The sequence below is a fragment of the Diabrotica undecimpunctata genome, chromosome 8, assembly GCF_040954645.1.
Source record: "Diabrotica undecimpunctata isolate CICGRU chromosome 8, icDiaUnde3, whole genome shotgun sequence".
NCBI classification, from domain to species: domain Eukaryota; kingdom Metazoa; phylum Arthropoda; class Insecta; order Coleoptera; family Chrysomelidae; genus Diabrotica; species Diabrotica undecimpunctata.
This window is the reverse complement of record NC_092810.1, coordinates 66882139-66903708: the sequence shown is the minus strand read 5'-3', so window position 1 is coordinate 66903708 and position 21570 is coordinate 66882139. Positions and strand designations below refer to the sequence as shown.

Genomic DNA, 21570 nt, shown 5'->3' with positions numbered 1-21570 from the left:
CCCTGGCTAGCTCACTCAGGACGTGAATATGGCCTACTCTGGAGCAACACACGCAAACAAGTAAAAAGAAGAAACAATACACAGTTAAATTAACACATGTTTATTAAAATATTAAACAAAAAGGGCAGAAAAATACATGTTTAAATATTATATTGAATTTAAATAAAAATTATTTGACTTCTTGCTACAGTGTTACATTATAGTAAGGAAAAATGCTTGTCACCAAATCCTAGGTTTTATCCTGGTCTTTTCTGCTATGGTTGTTAGCAAGCCATGTTGTTAGTTGTGGATTTTCTTGCCCTGGAGTCAACTCTCCTATTGGAATGATAGTGCCATTCTCAGGCCGGTTGGTCTTCTGGATGTTAATATAAATTGACCCGCACCTGAGAAATGTATCCCGGAGGTTGACTAAAATGAAGAAAAACACACCTTGTTTCAGAAAATGGTGAAACCAAAATGAGAGACCTTGCTTGGGGGATGAATAGGTGACCACAAAAAACGCCTTAAGACCCTGCGGGAGACTGCGTTTCCCAGAGACCTTACCACCAAACCCAACTATGTTTCACCCCCTTTCTACCATGAAAGTCTTTCTGGAGATATTCGAAATCTAATCCAACGTTCGGTTGAAAACACCCATGTATAGTATAGTTGGTTGCCTAACTATAATCACATAATTTTCTCACCACAATTTCATTTCACATACATAATTTAAAACAATAACATTGATGGTTGATACTGTTATAATTTCATTTTATTTCAACTTTCACAATTTTTAAACAACGTTGGCTTCTGTCTTAAATAGACATATACAGTTACACTGACTGCTCTGTCATAACTTCCGTCTTAACCTGCCAAAATTGTCATTTCAATCAGTTGCTTTGACAAAGTCCTCGTAGGCATACCGTCTCAGGACTCGCAACTAATGTAGAGTCATATGTCGCCCTGTTACCTATCCAACGGTAACTTTAACATCTTAAATGTAAATTAGACATAATGTAGATCAAATCTTATTTAATAATTTTTAAAGGGTTTTTACCCACATATTTAGTGGCTACATCCATGTATTAATTTGTAAGTATTAACCACACTTTTACATTAACCTTAGTCAAAACTTAAATCTTTTCATGTTCTTTTTAATTAAGTGGTTAAATACTATTTTAGGACACTGATGATGGATTATTTATTCCGAAAACGTTTTGTCAATGCAACATAGCCCAACTGGGTTTTTTATATACCTTTTATAAAGGATTTTATTCAAAATTTTTAATATATGGTATACAGCCAAATACAGGAACTTTGTTTCCTTGTGGATATCTTGAATAATGTTGGTGAGATATAACATAGATGTCGTAAGCATTTTGTAATCGGGAATTCTTTCTTAAAATATTATCCTGTTTTTATCCTTGACTTTAAATATCTTTGAATATGCAGTTCTTGTACAGCATTTGTTAATATCTGATTGATGTTCGATCTTCTCAATGTTGTCCAATATTTTGTTATGAAGATGTTGTTATGTGCTTTCTAAAGGTCTACGTTTTGTCTGCGTCAAAAGTCTGTTCTTCGTGTAAAATACGAAATGATATATTCTGTCTTTATTAAGAACACATAAAGAGATAGAACCGAAGAAAGCGGAGAGATAAATAATGCAGGTACTTAAATAAACTTCACAATTCACAAGTTTTACATCGCTAAATATTGCCATTCAATTTAAATGACAAAAAATAGACACCACTATGTGTTCTTTAATTAGAAGAGCTCGCTGAAAAATTTGAATGTCAATTTTAACTTGGTGAATTTTTTCTATGAACAAAACGAACTAATCTTTTAAAATTGGATGTGATTTTTTTCTTGTTTGAATAAATCAGTGATTAAGTCGTACCTAGTAGTCTAACATTTGACTAAAATCTGAGACATATCGAACTTACTGTTCAAAAATTTGGATGAATCATGTAGCAGACACTTTTTAATGATCATTTGTTATTCCCCATAGCGGCCTCCATAGAAAGTAGGAGTATGTAAAGTTCCTCATGAGTTCACGACTCCATCTGTATAATTGCATTTTTAAATTTTTATTTCTTTTTAAATTTTTATTTTATTTGTTCTAAGTAAAAATATTGTACTCGTATATACAAAACGACGATGATATAAGAAACAAATAGATATATTGTTTTTAATTCGTGCAATTCTTAGGATCATGGTAAAAGTAACCATTTCTACATAAAATATTAGATTTGACTTAATCTAAAATCTTAATTATAAAATCTTAAAAAAAAATTAAAAAATCAACATTTATTTTAAAATGTATACAATAGAATTAAATCAAAAAATTTATAATGCTATATACGCTATATTATGCGTTGAATAGTTGTATGGTTCTAAAAAATAAATAAGGAGAAAATCGCTTAGAGCAAAATATATATAAAGTATTTAAGTAGCAATTGTAATAAAATTAAATTAAATAATAAAAAAAAGTTTTTAAAACTCTAATAGGTAAGTTACTAATTATCTTCCGATTATTTTATAGAAAAACTACCCTAAATAAGAGCAAAAGCTTCCTGTCACAAAAACGTAATTAAGACAGGTCGATTTTAATAAAACCAGATAGAGGAACTTCAAAAATAAAAAAAAACGGGTTCTGTACCCGGTGCGTCATAGACTGTCTTCACATCTATCTTGAACGTTCCCACCAATGTTCCTGATCTTAAGAGTTTTCGTGAATGCAATACCTAAAACATATCTTTTATATCCATTGGCAATTATATCGATAGTTTTAATATTTAAAAAAAAATATATGAAAACTTAGGTCTCTATAAAAAGGAAAATAAAAAAATAAAAACAAATTACTTATTATAATACATTGTTTAGTATAGCTTATATGGATTAAAAATATATATACAGGGTGACTCATCCTATATACCTCGGTCTCTGTACAGAAAACTTTTTAATATCCAAAGTTTTTTTTCATAGAACTAAAGAGACATAACACTACAATTTCAAAATAAGTTGAATTAAACAGGGTGCTCTAAAAAGTGTGGTATATCAAGTTATATTTTTTTATGCAACACCCCGTATTTGATGACATTTTTGAATTTTTCGTAAAAAATAAGCTATGTTTATATCAAGGTGTTTTGATTTATTTCAATTTTTCAAAAAATGTAAGGTTTTAGGAAAAATTAAATGTCTACGAATCTAAGGATTGCAGACAAATTTGGTTTTGGGCCTTAATAATAGGTTATTTGTCATATTTAAGCATATATTTATTGTATTAAAATTTTTTACAGGTTGTTCAAAATATTAGATTGTTCAATTAGCAAATTCAAGCTGTAAAAACCTACTTATTTTCAAAAAACACCCTATATTTTATTGGTCTGTCGTTTGGAAAATTTACTTAGCTTTTAATCTATATGAGGGTTTCCTATACCTATCTTCCTTCATTTTAGAAATATTTAAAGATTTTCTAATTTAGAAGCCTTAATAATTATAATCAGGTATGTCGTGGAACACATCATCAAATACCAGCGCGCGACGATATACTTAGCCAAGATACTGTTAACAATAACATTATATCATTTTATCATTTTATTACATAAGATGTTTTCTTATTTTAGTTATATTTGGCCTACATGTGATTTTGAATAATATTCTTATTCTTAAAACATTTAGACTGTTTTTTCTTGCACGTAATGTTTAACTGACTAGATAGAAATGTCAAACTAAATGTCAGTCACAATTGTAAATACAATTCAATTCAATGGCTACTTTCGTAGAAACGTTCGTCTTAACAAAAATATGAAGGGTCTAATACCTTCCAGAATGCTAAAAAATAGAACGTTTTTAACAATTTTGTTTGTATTTTATCTATTATATATGGCAGTCAAATTTTTTTAATATTATTAAGCACATGTTGAAAAATCCAATTTTTTTTCTTTTTTTCCATTGTTACTGTATTTTTAAGATGGTGCCAAAAATTTTTCGTCAAAACATTATTGCTACATGGTGGACAGTCAATTTCTGAAACGGCAAATCTGAAATATAAAATTTTAATAGGGTTTTAAAAAAGAAGTACCTTTACGTACTAATTTACCAGAAAAATTAAAAATTCTTGAAAAAAAAAACAGAATGGTGGACATTTGAAAAGATTGTTCAAAAACTGACCATTTTTTGACATTTTTCAGTAACAAAAATTTTGTTATTATTTTTTTGGTCAAATTGTGGTAAACTATTATAAAAAAACCTAAGCAAACAAAATTATTCAAGGTTTATTAAAATCGACCGACTAGATCCGGAGATAAAGTTTTGAGAAAAACTACGTTTTTAAAACTGACGTAATCTTCAGATCTGGTAGGTCGATTTTAATAAACCTTGATAGATTTTGTTTGTTTTGGTTTTCTCTATGACAGTTTACCATATTTTGACCAAAAAAAAAATTATTAAAATTTTTGTGACTAAAAAACGACAATAGTCAGTTTTTGAACACTTTTTCCAAACGTCCGCCATTTTGTTTCTTTTTAAGAATTTTTAATTTTTCTGATAAACTATCACGCAAGGGCACTTCTTTTTAAAATCATTCTCAAGTTATATATTTCAAATGTACCGTTCCAGTGATTAACTGTGAGCCATGGAGCAGTAAGTTTTGGACGAAAAATTTTTGGCGCCATCTGGCACCAAAATACAGGAAAAATGAAAAAATACAAACGTTTTTTTGCAATCTTCAAAAGCTGTATAATAACATTAAAAAAAGTTTAATTGCCCTATAAAATCGATAAGATACAAAAAATTGTTGAAAATGTAGCATTCTAATCGGTAATACACGTAGTAATTGATAGTAGCCCTTACTGAAAAAAATAGGTATTTACTGAATAAACGGTAAATTTGGGTATAGGGAACATTTATACGCAATGAATCATAGTTTAAATGTATGTCATTATAATTTATAAAATACTGAGTGTGCTATTTAAAATAAGAATATTACTCAATGTCACATGTAGGCCAAACTTAACAAATTCACTTACATAGTCACTGAACAATTTCTTTAATTTATTTCTTTATTATTGATTTTTTTTTATTTCTTGGTTTTTTTATTTGCAGATTTATTATTAAATTTTTTGTAAATAAAAAATAGCCTTACTTTGCAATTAAAACATTTACTTAACATTAAAAAGTAAAAAAAATAATAAAGTATTTTGGTCCACCTATACACAAAGTATTTTGATTGGGATATTACTCATTTTTTAAGGTTTACCGTGTTTTGCCTCTTGAAAGACCTTCGACCAAAAGAAACAAAGATTCAAATAAAAAAGTGGTGGTTTTAAATTTACTTAATCGTCGGTTTTACGTATAGAAAACATAAGTGTCTTCCAGAATATGGTATGCTAGTAGAATATAATATGGTATGCCATTTAAAATACGAATATTTTTCAATGTCACATGTACGACAAATTCAACTATAATAATAAAACGTATTATGGGATGAAATGATAAAATTTCAATGTTATTGTTAAAAGTATTTTTTTTGGGAGGAGGAAATCTTCAAAAGACCGGCAGAGTAGACCGCAGCGCCCCAGGAGCTGGTGTGCTGCCCTCTACCCTGGTGTGTGGGATTCAGTCCGCTTTCCCAATTCAGACACCCGTAATGCCAAGCGAATCAATCGTGAGAACGCAACTGCCTACCCATTAAAAACCCCTCGTTCCAGCCGCGGACACCCGGTACGTATTTTTAGCAAATGCTACTTCGGTTAATGTTAAAAGTATCTATGCTAGGTATATTGCCGATTTTTGTTGATTTGTACCACGGCATACTTGATTATAGTTAAGCTTACAAATTAGGACATTTTTAAATATTTCAATAATGAAAGGAGATTGGTATAGGAAACCCTAATATAGATTAAAAGCTAAGTAAATTTTCCACACGGCAGACTGACAAAATATAGGGTGCTTCATTACAAATAAGTACGTTAATACATTAATACAGCTTAAATGTGGTAATAGGACATTTTTTTTTTTTTTGGCATAGACTTTTAGTCATTCAGCCAGACTCAACATGTCTAATATTTTTAACATCCTGTAAAAAATTTTGGTATAATAAATATCTGTTTAAATATGACAAACAGTCTATTATTAAAGCCCAGACGAAATTTCTCTCCCATTCTTAGATTCGTAGACATTAATTTTTGTCTAAAACCTTAAATTGTTAAAAAAATCGAAATAAATCAAAAAACCCTGTATTTGTACAAAAGTATAGCTCATTTTTTACATACAATTTAAAAATGTTATTAAATATAGGGTGTTCGGTAAGATAAGATATAACTTTGATATTAGTACCACTGTTTTTTTGAGCACCCGGTTTAATTAAATTATTTTTAAATTGTAGTGTTAATGACCTTGTCTAGTTTTGTAAAGAAAAAAACTTTTGTAAGAAGTAAGGAGACTTTACGTAGAGTAAAGGCATTAAAATGAAAGTAATGGATTGCATTTCTTTTCAATTGAACCTCCACCATTGCTCTACATGTGATTCGAAGTATTCACCTTTCATTGAGAGAACTTATAGTAGCTTAAACTGAAATGATATGCAATCAACTATTAAGCCGTTAAAGTAATAGAGAAGGCCTTATTACGCTAGAAGCGACCTCTTCTAGAACGGTTGTTTTGTTTTGCGTGAACTAAATACAATTTTAGTGAGGTTATAATATTCGAAATAATAATTTAATAAAATTAATTAAACAATAAATAAATAAGATTAAATTAAATAATAAAAAAATTAATAGAACAAATTTATTATTTAATTAACACAAATAATTAATTTAATGTATGAAATTGTTTATTTGTGAAATCCAACATCGTGTTGGTGTGTGTACCTACATAACGTATTAAGCAAGTTTAAATTTTTTTTGTCTCTACAGCGGTACATGATAGAGTTTTCAAAAAACAACACATTATCGTTGAAAAATACCTAATAGTTTTCAAATACCTGTTAAGCCGGAATCAGATAGCTCGTGGCATAGCGTTCTTCGCTAGTCTACGTTGACAAAGAGAAAGAGAAAATCGATATCAACGATCAGAAAAGAGATAACGGTTGGCATCCCACGTTACTGTGAAGTTAGTAACTATTTTCTTTTTGATAAATGCACTCGACCTACCCCAAAATGTAGTCGGACCATTCCGATGGTGAGTATTAAGGACACAGACGCAAAATATCGCTTGTCAAAATGTTCAATGTGTTTTATATATATATTCATTTTTTTTCGAATCCTGTGAAAACTGATGAGTATATTTGAAAAATTTAAACGCAGAATGAAAGATTACGTCATTACCGAGCGCCGAAAGTCCCTGAAAACTTTTATAATGTTTATTTTAACAAGTTACAGGGGTGAAAAGAAAAGAGAAAATTTAGTGTGACTTTTAATTTCAAATATCTCATCCAAAAGAAACTTTTTGTATATTTTAAGGGACTTTTGGCCCTCGGTAATAATGCAATCTTTTATTCTGCGTTTAAATTTTTTTAAAATATTTATTAGTTTTCTCTGGCTTCGAAAAAAAAAATAAATACTTTTAAAACGCATTGAACATTTTGACAGGCGACATTTTGCGCCTATGCCTATAAGGGTTAAGTCTGTTGTACACCATCTGTGTTGGCGGTAAAAATTTTATTAAGTTATGTAATTTATACAATAATAAATATTTCAACACAACTTCGTTAGATCACTCCATAGTAAACATTTTTCTATTACTCTTCGCCGATAAATAACGCCACAGCACGTTCTATGAGATTGCTCCTTTACTCCCATCAATCAAACGGTTTGTAGTGGCAATAAAGAATTCTTATTTACATAGACTTTTCATCGTTTACATAGGCTTGCTTGCCATCACCGCACTGGTTTAATGTGATTTTTTGTACCATTTTTGCAATATTTCGAAAAAAAAATATCTTTATGAAGCTATCTTCAAAGAAGTCTTCCTCGCTTATAAACCAGGTTTTATAAGCTAAATCGACATAGAATTACGTCCACTATCTGTGCGATTTGATAGGAGAGTTTCTGGGTACCCTACATATTTTTTGTCATTATTTTAGTGCCAGAATTATTTCCTTAATTGTTAATTTGATAAAAAAGTTAATTATTCTTATTTAATTAAGATGCTTTAATGTAATTCAAGATTACTAATTAGAATACGCATACTGTTAGATACAGCATCATAATTAAATCGATCGTTTCAAAAACTACTTTATTGATTTTTTTATGAAATCAACTTTTTACTAACGCATCTACATATATTAGAAAATTCCGAATAAATACGACACAAGATCCATTTAATCCTACAAAAATCCAACAAGATCGTGTCCTTTGTTTCTTTGTTGACTTATGTAGTTTTTACGCCGAATATTTTTTTATACAAGTGGATATGGAGAGATTCGAGGTAGCGGGTAGACACTTTTCTACGATCCCGGTAGAGAATAGGCCCACTTCATGGAAGCGACGCTGCCCACGCGAGCCATGCTTTGCTCTTAATTCCTTACTGAGGAAAATCATGTCCCATGCCTTTGTCCTCCCAAAATCTAGTCACCTATTTCCTATCTATCCCTGGTTAAGGGCAGCAGCGATCATCAGACCCAACTAAAGGCGCAGAGGAAATGATTCTGGACCAGCTTGAAAGTGGAGTGGCTACAAGCATGACTAGAGCAGTTAAAATGGTTGTGGTACAGCGATGGGAAAGGCAACGAAAAAACCACCCCATTATATTTTCCACAAATCTAAATGGCACACGCAAACAAGAAAATGGCCCTCAGTCCGGGGCACCCCTTAAATGGGGAGAGGCTGCGAAGAATCCCCCCGTCAACTACTATTAAAGTTCAAGGAAGGAATCCAAATATAAGACAGGATAGTACGCATTGCCACCTGGAACGTACGCAGCTTAATCATGTCTGGAAACTTGCAAACACTGAAGCCGAGATGAGAAGAATAAAAATAGACATCTTGGGGATAAGTGAAGTAAGATGGCGTGGTTTAGGAAAAGAAAATACAAAAGATGAATACATCTATTGGACAGAAGGGACCGACCCATAACATCAATATGGAACGGCTATTATATTAGTATGGGACAAAATTGCACAGTCAGTCATAGACTTCATTCGTCTAAATCACAGAGTAGAAATGTTGAGATTAAGAACAACCCATAGAAACCTAAATGTTATTCAGGTCTATGCTCCGACAAGTGACAAATTAGAGAAAGAAATTAAAAACTTTTATAACAATATAGATGAGATATTGCGACCAACAGAAGAAGGCGAGATAACGATGATTATGGGCCACTTTAACGCCAAAATTGGTCGTGGTGCCGAAAGAGACAACATAAGAGCATACGGTCTCAGTGCCAGAAACAATAGGGGAGATAGACCGGCTCAATTCTTTGTAGAGAACAACCTGTTAGTAACCAACACAAAAAACATCCTAGAAGGCTATACACTTGGAAATCACCGGCAGACAGAAAAGATAAAATTGTTAGAAATCAAATTGACTTCATTTTGTCAAAAGTACATAAAATCTACTTAAACATATTTTGGAGTTGATATTCGTAGTGATTACAATCCAGTTATAATAAATTATACTCTAAAAAGGTTTCTTAAAGTTAAAAGGGAAAAAGTGTCAAGAAAAGTAGACATTTTACAACTGAAGAATCCTGAAAAGAAAAATGAAATAAGTATCAAGGTTGAGAAGTAGAAACGCTAGAGAACTTACAGACATACGTTAAAGTAACATATACTGCTCTATAAACGAAAATAACAAAGATACAAGAAGACGACAACGGGTTCACAAAAATAACAGAAAACAAGAATGAATAACGCAAGAGATCATGGACCTTATGTATGTTAGAGAAAAACATAAAACAAACCCAATACAATACAAAACGAGTCAATAAAATCAATGGAAAAAAGTGCAAAGAGGCTAAAGAAAACTGGATGTCCAGCAAATGCCTAGAAATTGAACAACTTCAGGAAAGATAAGACACCTTTTTTGTCCATAAAAAAGTTCAAGAAATGACAGGTAGACACAGAAAGAGACAAGAAACAATATTAAGAAATAATAATAATGAGATAATTATAGGTACAGAAGACAAACTGAAGAGGTAGAAAGAATACATTCAGACACTTTTTGACGACTTTAGACCTTGTTCTCCACCATCCACGGATACTCTAATAAACTAAAAAGGTCCAAAAATAACAAAAGAAGAAGTTATTTATGCAGTAGAAGCTCAGAGAAACGGGAAAGTCACCGATCCAGACAATATCAATGTCGAAATACTTAAATTAATTATTGCAGACAACGAAAGTAAAAGCCTGGACTTCATAACAGCACTGTTTAATAAGATATATGACACAGGTAAAATACCTGGCTAAAATCAATATTCGTACTATTACCAAAAAAATTCAATGCCTCACACTGGGATGACTATCAAATTATAAGCATGATGTTTCATGTCCTTAAAACTTTAAGAGAATCATTTTTACACGAATTTACAAGAAGTATGAGTTTCAGGTGAGTGACACTCAATTCAGATTTCGAAATAGATTGGGAAACCTTAAATGTGTTAACACAACGATGTAGAGACATGAATGTAGATGTGTATGCATATTTTATTGATTATCGAAAAGCATTTGACTGCGTTAACCATCAAAAGATGATCGAAATTCTGAGAACACCTGGAATTGGCAAACAAGACTTGCAAACTATCTCCAAACTATATTGGCACCAAACGGCAACATTTGAAATATAGTACACAACATACGAAGATATACAAATCCAACGAGGAGTGCGACAAGGTTGCATCTTATCACCGCTTTAATTTAATCTGTATTAGGAATCTGTATTCAGAAAAGCATTAGACGAGGTTTAAGGTGGAATTAAGATTAACACAACCAGCACAGACAACATCAGGTACGCTGATGATATCATCATAATAGCAAGCAACGCACAAGAACTACAAACTATAATAAATGCGGTAGTTTTACATAGTGAAATGTTCGGTTTACATCTAAATGTTCCCAAAATTAAAATTCTAGTATTTTTAATGATACCAATAAACGTACATTTAAATGCTAAGGGACAAATAATAGAACAGGTAACTTCCATAAAATGGGAGCAAATATCAACAGCCAGTGTAACCCAAATAAGAAGTCGTAACAAAAATCGAACAAGCGAGAACCACACTCACGAACTGAAAACATTTTTTACAAGATCAGATCTTAATCCAGAGCTTAGAATCCAAATGATCAGATGTTACATTTTCTCTGTTTTGCTGTATGGCTGTGAAAGTTGGACAATGGACTCTGAAACAGAAAAAAAATAGATGCCTTTGAAATGTATATTTACAGACGGATGCTGAGAATTCCATGGATACAAAAAATTGCCATATGGTGAGGTACTTCGGCGCATGAGTAAACAAAAAGAATTACTTAGCATAATCAAACAGAGAACAATACAACACTCGAGTAATATGTTGAGAGATAAAAGATATGAATTACTCCAAATCATATTGGAAGGTAAAGTGCAGGGGAAAAGATCAGTTGGAAGACACCAGGACTCGAGGCTGAAGACCTAAGGAGATTGTTTAACTGCTCATACACAAAAATCTTTCGTGCAGCTGTTTGCAAAGCTACAATTGCCATTTAGATCGCCAACCTTTGAAAGGAGACGGCGCAATAAGAAGAAGAATATGGAGAAGTATCGCCAGTCGATAACATGGCACCACGCCAATTTTGTAAGCAATTGTGCTTTGTGTTTGTTTACTGAGAACCATTAGTCAATATGGAATGACATTTTGTACGTGATGTTTCACAAAATTGCAAGTTTAAATATGTCTAATTCTAGAGAAAGTAATATTTTTAAGCCACGAAAGAAGAGACAAGATGTTTAATAAGCGAAATATTATAAAATATGCTAAAGTTAAAGACTCGACATTCCAACTGGAAAATATGATATTAGTACGCAGAACATGTCCCGATTGCAAGTAAGTCAGTAAAAAGTTGTTTATGTCTCACTTAGAAAAAAAATTTTTAGATGCAAAAACCAATACTATTGAGTACTTTTGGATAAAGATTTCGACTAAACTTAACAAATATAAACAGCTTTAGAATATAATTTAAAACTAAAAAAGCATAGACCTCAAAAGTAAGACTCGGTTCCAACACATTGTTTACATTTTTGATATATACCAAAAAATAAATTATTTAGAAAAAGGTATTTATTAAGTCAAGGTCATGTGATAAATGTGGTACAAAACGCTTTCAACATTTGGTCTTTTCTAAGAAAGCAAACTCATTATTATCAGTAAAATATTCAATATTTCGATGCACTATAAGATACTAAGTCAACGTTTTTTTTTAAGAGAAATGTCAATTTTATGCCCAACATTTTAAGAACAATTGTTCGATTTTACGATGTGGCAGACCTCAGGTTAATACTTGCATTACCTTCGAAGAGCCAACTGTCAAAATAGAATATCCACAGTGAGGTGACAATGGTCGAGCTGCTGAAGCCGAGTTAACCGTACAAAAAAGGAGGGCGAAGAAGTTCTAATAGTCTGGCAACAGGGAACTTTCTGTATGCATTATACATAAAATAGAATAGTCAAAAACTATTTTATTTTATGTAAAATTTTTACTGAAAATGTAGGTACTCCCATCTCAAAAAGTGGTAGATACCAATTTCTATAAATTTTTTTTTATTTTCAAATTTGTATATTTTAATTTGCCACTCCCATTCTAAACCACGACTAAAAATACTTTAAAAATGCTACATATATGTTATATATGAAAAGTTTATAGTTTATAGTATATAGTTAAGTTATTATAGAAAGAGTGAAGAACTACAAATATCTGGGAACCTGGGTAAATGAAAACAATGACCAAGGTAGAGAAATAAGGACACACATTGAAATTGCAAGACAAGCATTTATAAAAATGAAAACAATGTTTGTCAATCGAGACCTTCCTCTGGATCTGAGGATAAGAGCCTTAAGATGCTACGTGTTCTCGGCTTTGTTGTATAGAATGGAAAGCTGGACACTAAAAGTAGAGAATATAAAGAAGTTGGAATCATTTGAGATGTGGTGCTATAGAAGGATTTTGAAAATACCATGGACCCAACGAGTTACAAATGCAGAAGTGTTAAGAAGGCTACAAAAGGATTGCGAGGTCATAAAGTACATCAAAACAAGAAAGCTGGAATATTTAGGCCACATTACCCGAGGTGCGAAATATGAGATATTAAGGCTTAAGGCATAATGCAAGGTAAAATCAAGGGTAAAAGATCCATAAGAAGACGAAGATTTTCCTGGCTGAGAAACCTAAGAGAGTGTTATAGTTGCAGCTCAGTAGATCTTTTTAGAGCAGCCGCCAATAAGGTACGGATAGATGTGGTGATAGCCAACCTCCGATAGGAGAAGGAACTACAAGAAGAAGAAGTTAAGTTATTAAAATTTTAGATTGAGTCTAACTTTTAGTCCTCAAACCTGTTTACATGGTGCATTTGTCTCTATAAAAGAAACAAATAAGCTGCAAGCAGCAACGTTATAGAAGCTGCAAATAAATACAAGGTTTAAAGAAACTATTCAAACATTTACTATTAAACAAATTTAAGAAACTTTGTTTTTCATTAAGTTAACAAGCAATAAATAAAAACAGCTTTTTTCAGAATCAAAAACATAAACCGGGCAAGTACGTGTTGTCGACATTCGCATGCGTCGAGTTACTGAAATTTTAAAATATGAAGAAACTTTTTAGCACGCATATACACGTAAATAACACGTACTCGCGTCCGATTTGTCTTTTTAATTCTGCAAGTGCGAAAAGGTATTTGTTTATTGTTTGGTAACTTAATGGAAAAGAACGTTTCTTCCAGTTTTTTTTTAAATTGTTTAAACAAGAAAGGTTTAAACTTTATATGTTTGTACAGCTTCTGAAAAAAAAAATGCACTATGTAAAAAGTTATAAGGACTAAAAGTTTAACTAAATTTTCGATTTCTCGACATAACAATTTTATTAACTTTTAGTAACCCGGTAATAAATCTAATCAATCACATAGAACCTCCCCCAGCAAACGCATCCAATCAGTCTCTCACATTACCAGAAATATTATCTCCTTTATTAGATGCGTCGATGCGTCCAAGAATGAAGACTGTTGTGGGTCCGCTGTGTCGATTGCCTAAAAGTTGTAGTATCTATACCGCAGAATTATATGGAATACTATAAGCATTAAAGACTTCAATCCATCCTACTTCAAATGAAAGAATAAAAATCGCCATTTGCACTCATTCTCTTTCCTCGATTCATTCCATAAGATGCATTTTCTTAAAAAGCTCACTAGTCCAGGAAATCCACACCATCTGTAACCAACTATATTCTGCTAACATAAAAGTCATAATGATCTGGACTCCATCTCATGTTGGTATATTGGGAAACAAAAAAGCAGACCAAGCCGCTAAAGCAGCATGTTCTTCTGACATAGCCTTCAAGGAGGTCCAAATCCATACGGATCTTAAAATATTGATAAAACAAAAAATCCTCAACTCATGGGCGAACCTGTGGAGTAAAACAAAAACTAAGCTGCATGACGTTCAACCCAACTTATCTCGCGTCAATATCTCCTCTATGAACAGGAAAGAAAAATCAGTTATTCACCGACTACGAATAGGGCATACACGTCTCACACATGGATACCTTATGGCATCAGAAAACCCTCCAGTATGCCACTACTGTAATAGCCTCCTTTCCATCAAACACGTGATAGTGGACTGCTGCCAGTATCATTCTTCCAGAAACAAGCACAGGCTAAAAGGAAATCTAAAAGACATTCTCAGTGTTCCAAACCGTTTTGACAGTGTTCTTAGATTTTTAAAAGAAACAAGTTTAATTCAGCTAATATAAACAGTGCACAGTGATAAGCTTTATTGTTTTAACCTTTAAAAAAATGTTCATATCAAATTTTTGTACCTATATAAAATGTGTATAATGTTGTAAACTGTACCCGTGTCAATGACCATAAGCTGTCGAGACACGTTAATTTTAAATAAAAAAAAACTATAAACTTGTTATATCTAACATATTTTAACATACATTTTAAATGTATTTTTAGCCGTACTTTAGGATGGGAATAGTTCGTTCAGCGAAAAATTTTACATAAGATACTTTAAATACAATAAAAAAAAGGACTGCTATAGCCCATCAGTTTATTGATAGTTTAAGCTTTCACTTCACACATTCAGCTTATTAAGAAAAACATCGAATCACGTCATAACATTACCACAGAACCACAGAACAAGCATATACAAATAACTGTGTGTTAATAAACTCCAAGAAAATAGAAAATAATCAACAACGGTACAATATCTGGTAGAAGAGGGAGAAGATACAGAAGATGATACTAAGTATAATATTGTTTCATAATTGTAAAATTACTTTTTTTTATTAGAAAAAAAAAATCACATCCATCAAAAGGTTATTAGCGACGAAACAAAATATAAATAACAAAATTAAATAACAGATTATAGAAAATGTTTAAAGATCTTAGATATTTAATTATATTATCATAGGAACACTCCTGACCTAGAGCTTTTGCTAGAGAGTTCGAAATATTGTAATGACGTCTTTCTTAATCATATTTACCACAATTTATTAAAAAGTGTTCAAATGTTAATCGAACGTTACACTGATCACATATGAGTGGGTTATTCTTTATGAAAAGGTAAAAGTGTGTTAGCTTGGTATGTTCTAGACGTAGACGCGCAAGCACAATTTGTTCACGCCTGTTAAGCTTGTTACTCTTGATCTTATTCAGCTTAGAATTAATTTGAGACCTCTCATTTCGCCACAAATATAACACTTTATTTTTAAAATAAGCTTTTAAGTAACTGGAAACACACTACTTGTCTATAGGCTCCGAATAATCGCTTAAAATTGCTTGTCGTGCAGTCCTGTCAGCTTCTTCGTTTCCCGTTATTCTAACGTGTGAGGGTACCCACAAAAATTGAACTCTTCCTCCATGCTGATGAGCTTGGGACAGCTGGTATTTTAGTAACTTTTCAAAAGGATGTTTCGGAAAAAATGTTTTATTGCGTTTAGAGAGCTAAGGAAATCTGTTACGTTACGATCAGGGCTGTTGTGAAGGTAAGTATGTTAAAAAGTTTCACAGTCACAGCACGGTATATAGCGCAGAGCCTACCTGTAAAATTACTATTACAATAACTTTAACAAATCGTTTTAATTTCTATTCATTGTGTTTAATTTATCGTTGTTTGTGTACCTAATTTGTAACAAAGTGCTACTGGTTACTGTTATTCATTGCATAAGCTACATAAGTCACGATCCCAAATTTGACTTTTTCAAAAACATCTTTGTCGAAAAACCTGTTCTGTATATTATTTTTATTAAAGGCATGTTTTTACGTCAATTTTTGAGCGGTCTTGGTACATAATATTGTTCGGAAGCTATTTTCTTGTGGCATCTTATTACAATTTCTTATTTTTACTTAGAATTAGCCACAATTTTAGTGTAAAATACTTTTTTTGGCGTTTTTATTTTTACTTTGGAAAATGATTTACAAAGTAAAATCGAAACATCAAAATAAACATATTTTAAACTGAAATTGTTGTTAACTCGCAGTAAAAATAGTAAAGTTTAGGTAATTAATTTATACAATATATTTATTCATTAAATTTTATGCCTCTCCTGTAAAAGTGCGTTTTAGTGACTTATGTTGTTTTTTGAAACGAGCGATTCAATTTTTATAGAAAATACATAAAAAATTTATTGGTAGTTACCGGATAATTTTAGTTTGATTGCCAATGGTTTTTGCTTCTCTAGGAAATAAAAGTTTACTTAATTTTATTTCACAAAAAAGTATATGTACCTCTATTATAACGATATTAGTTTATAAAAAATAAATAAAAATAAACCCATTTGTGTGTATTTTAATCAATTTACTATTTTATATAGAATAAAAACTTACCGACAGCATTATGATTTTATCGAATAACATTATTGGCGGCATGTGGAAATCAAAAACGAAGTACTGAAACAAAATATCATGAATTAATTGATTTTGTTTAGTTTTCAATATTAAAAAATAAAATTTATAAACAGAGTGACAATTTGGAGCTCACACGAAACAATGAAAATTGATTTATTTATGGAGTTGACGATTACCTAATTAACATTTATGTTCAATTATATAAATTAAGACATAAAACATAACACATTTTTGAATGTCAACCTATAACGAGTGAAATTAATGAGAAATTAGACATTTATAGCTGAAGTCTACTTGCATACCTACACTTAATAGTGGAGAGCAGGCAAGTGCTCACAATATAGAAAAATTAGTCGAATGAGCTATGTACTAAATTAAATATAAAGAGTCATTGATCAACGTACTGTAATATTTATTTGATTTGCAGTCTTCTTACACTTATTTTAATTTACTTACTTAAGAACGGGTCGTACTGCAGCCAATTGGCTCATTGTACATCTTCCATTCCTTCATGATACCCATTCTAGAATTCTAAAATCCTGTATCAGGTTATATAGATCTGATGGATGGGTACCATATATATAAGTCACTTCATTGTCTTCAAAAAGTGTTTGCCTCCTGCGATACTATGCCTAGCAGTCATGCCAGATATGGTTGACGGTTTCAGGTTTTCTGGTACGAGTATGCAACTAAACTTCCCATTAAATTGTATACAAGTAGTGCCCCTTAGCTAGCGCATGTCCAGTAAGGGAGCCTGTTATGACTCTGAGGTGATTTCTACTCGCAATATGTTTGACCAGATATATTTTCTCAGTGTGAGTATCAGCTCTTTCATTGCTATATATGCTCCGATGACCTAAAACCCATACCAGTGTAACACTGTTATATTCCGCTGGTCTGTCGAGTTCGTTTCAACATTTCCATATTAGTCCACCTTAGGGTTTATGACAGCCCTAATAGCTGCTTGGCTATCTGTACATATATTAATCCGCTTTAGATTTAAAACCCTTTAAGTTAAGGTCTCTTGCACACTTCAAGATAGCAAAAAATTCACACTGCACACTACAAGATAGCGAAATATTTTCCTAGTGGAATGAAAATAATAAAATTTCCACCACTACCGAACATTCCTGCAACCGACTCTTCGCAGTTTTAGACTCATCCGTATACCAGATATAATCTCGAGAGTTTCCTCTGTCCCATTCCTCTCGTGGGCAAATGTGCATTTGTAAAGATACTGTGTAGGCTGGTATCTGGATGCCATAGGGTCAGAAATCATCATCCATACGGCATCTTTAGTTCTGTTTATTTTAATATGTTCTGATCTAACCAGTAAATTCCACAGATTTTCTCCCATCCTCGCCTTTTCTTTTATAATTGTATGTAAAGGAGGGAGATCCAGTAGGGCCTTTATAGCTACCATTGGTGTGCCCTTCATAGACCCTGTGATTCCCAAGCTAGCAAGTCTTTGTACCTTGTTTAATTTGAGGATGGCACTTTTCTGGCCGCCATACCACCGATACATATTAATTACCACATTTTTTCATACGTGCGTTTGGATACCATTACCGTAGTTACCACTCTCTTGGTTATTCAGTCTATCTGCTGATTTCAAGTAAGCCCTAAGTCTAATATTACCTTACGATACTTTACTTCACTCACCAGACTTAAACGTGTATCATTTAGGCTTATATGACTCAATTCTTTAAAATTGCTCCTTTTGATAAATTTTATGATTTTGGACTTCAGAGGACTGATGTTAAATTATACATTTGAAGTCCTTTCTGTAACTACAGTCAGAGTCGGGTGAGACATAATGCAAACCATTATGTCTCACCCGCATAGCTCAGGATATGATGTCTATGGTTGCTTAGTCTAGCTATCAGCCCATACATGGTCAGATTCAACAAGAGAGGGGATAAAACTCCCCCTGTGGACAGCCTATGATACTGTGTCCCCCAGCAAAGTTGCATATAATTCACGGTTCCTCAGTATATAGTCTCTTTACCTGCAGCTTGTTTCGTCTATTCCTTTTAGACAAATCGCCCTTGTGATTGCTTCGTATGAGGTAATCTCGAATGCTCCCTCAATATCGAGAAATGCCCCAATCACCTCTGTGGAGACTACTGCTCGATATGCGTACTGTCCCTGATATATCGGACTTTTAACCAATAAACCATCCCTAATATGCCTATCGAGCATTTTTTCTAATCTTCAGTATGAATCACACCAGTCGTATTGGTCGTGGGGACTTAGCTTTTTCCTGTATGGTTATCCAGACCCGGTATTTTGCCTCACACCATTTTTTTTGCATCATGCCAGTTTCACCTAGAACCAGAAGTCATGGTATACAGTCTAGTCTGCCATATGTCTAGTGATATCAGTTTGGTTTCAGACTCAGGAAAGTTCACCTTAAAAAGATCTTTCAGGGTCTCTTCACCATTTTGAGTATATTAATCTGACTCCTTATAGAGCGATGGAAAGGGTATCTGAGAGTCCTTTGAGAGAACTGTATGGAGCCTTGACATTTCTGCAGTCTGTTCCATCTACACTATTCTGTTTTGCCCTTCTCAGTTGCTTAATATATTCAGTCAGAGCTTTGCGATAATCACCCCACTCACCTGATCTTTTATCATTAAATTTTCGTCTAAATTATGTCCGTTGATTTGCAAAGTTATCATTTCACCAGTGTACTTTCCTGTTGGAATTCCTCACTATCTCCAGATAGTTGTCTTCGAACACTGACATGACAACCTCTTGAAACTCTTCAGCAGCCATTCCTACGTACAATGTATGCGTTATTGTCTCTTTAACTCTGCATAAACAATATTCCAATTATGCTTAATATGCTTCCCAGTTTGTTATACAAGGATTACGATAAGTTTCCTTGATAGGCTTATTGGTTGTGGTTCAAAACAAATGTGTCAATGGACTGAAAAGATTAGAATCTGTTACATCAATTACCTCCTTCCATTATAAAGTTACGAAGAATGGTTTGTTTCATATGTTTAGTATGTCTAAATTATGTTCCATAGAAAACTGTAGTAATGACTTACCTCTTACATAGGTGTTTGTATTGCCCCAAGTCAGATGGTGTGCATACACATCACAGCCAATGATTAATTGCAGTCCATTTTCCCTGCATTCTCTCATTAGCTGTTCCAACTCCCTTGATGGTGGTTGTTTAGGATCATTATATGGCAGGTATGCTGATCCGGGAATTATCTCTTACATACCTTCTCCCTCTATAATCATCATATTTACTGTGGTTAAGCCCCCGGCACACAAAATTATTAACCGTAGTGTTCTGATATTTCTTTTGGCTATTATGCACGTCCTTGGGACCTGCCAGACTGGCTATATATAAGCTATCCACCAATACCCAATAGACCTCTTATTTTGCCCTTGTAAACAAGAGTGCTATAACAGTAAGTTTTGTCAAAGCTGTCTTACTATGCTGAAGGTTCACTTGCGGGACTCTAATGGTTTGGAACGATATCTTTTTAAGTCTTAATACGCCTTAAAAGTTATCAGCTTCTAGACTTTGGACGTTTTCTCCGATATTCTGATTCTTCAACAACCAGTCTTTCATCTTGAGGTTTTTATTTTGCCACGCTAAACAAGTTCTGATTGTTGCTTTCTCAGCTTTTTTCTCGGAAATGCTAGTGAGTACTATGGAGCGTTTGGGCATCCTGTTGGAATCGACTACATTCAAGTCGACTTAATCCTATAGGCTCTCTATAGTCGTTACCACCCCAGTAGTCTATTTCTTGTGACTTCGTTAGCACAGTTTACCAAAAGAGTCCCTGTGCTAGACGATGTTTTATGAAACTACAGCAATCGATTTTGACTTCCAATACAGGACTCATCCACTATGAGTTTCAGTCTGTTGATGATTAGGTCTGGTTGAGCCTAATCTACTTGAGTATCAGGATGGTATCTGTGGAATGAGATATTGGGGAAATGACGAATAGCTTTGCATGTGCATCAAGGTATTATTGAAATTATGGTAGGTATTATTATTTCTCGTTAAGATTATTGTACCATATTAATGAATGTGAAAAGTTCTTCGGTATTTTATCCAATATTTATTATATATATATATATATATATATATATATATATATATATATATATATATATATATAAATATATACACTGATAATAGTTTGTGTCCACCTTGTACTTCTCCGTTTACCCTAATATTCCCATAAACAAATCCCATAAAAAAATTGGGTTGGTTTTTCTTAAAGCTTATCTTGTCCCAACGATTTACAGATTATCCGTATCAGACAGCCCTGACAAATGAGCTTGTAGTTTGTTGTTTTATTCCATCTCGGCAGTTGAATAAATATTTGAATTGAACGTTCAGCATAACGGTTTCTTATTTAAGTCAACATCCAAGTTTGATATAATCCTTTGGGAAATTCAAAGAATGTTGTGAATATACAGAATAACTTATTTAAAGTAAAGATAGTGTACGAGTGGAAATAACAGAAAAGTGTAAAAATCTGGACGTAACTAAAAATCCGTCAAAGCGTTCAAATTATAT

At 32.6% G+C, this 21570-nt stretch overlaps 1 protein-coding gene across 1 annotated transcript in view; it reads right to left on the bottom strand.

Annotated features, from left to right (window-relative positions):
• The window catches only part of LOC140448876 (otoferlin-like), a 576219-nt gene that overhangs the window by 298136 nt on the left and 256513 nt on the right, over window positions 1–21570 (bottom strand). The window contains exon 7 of the mRNA XM_072542001.1: window positions 16998–17060. Within this exon, the coding sequence (XP_072398102.1) occupies window positions 16998–17060 (63 nt within the window). The remainder of the gene's footprint in view (window positions 1–16997; window positions 17061–21570) is intronic.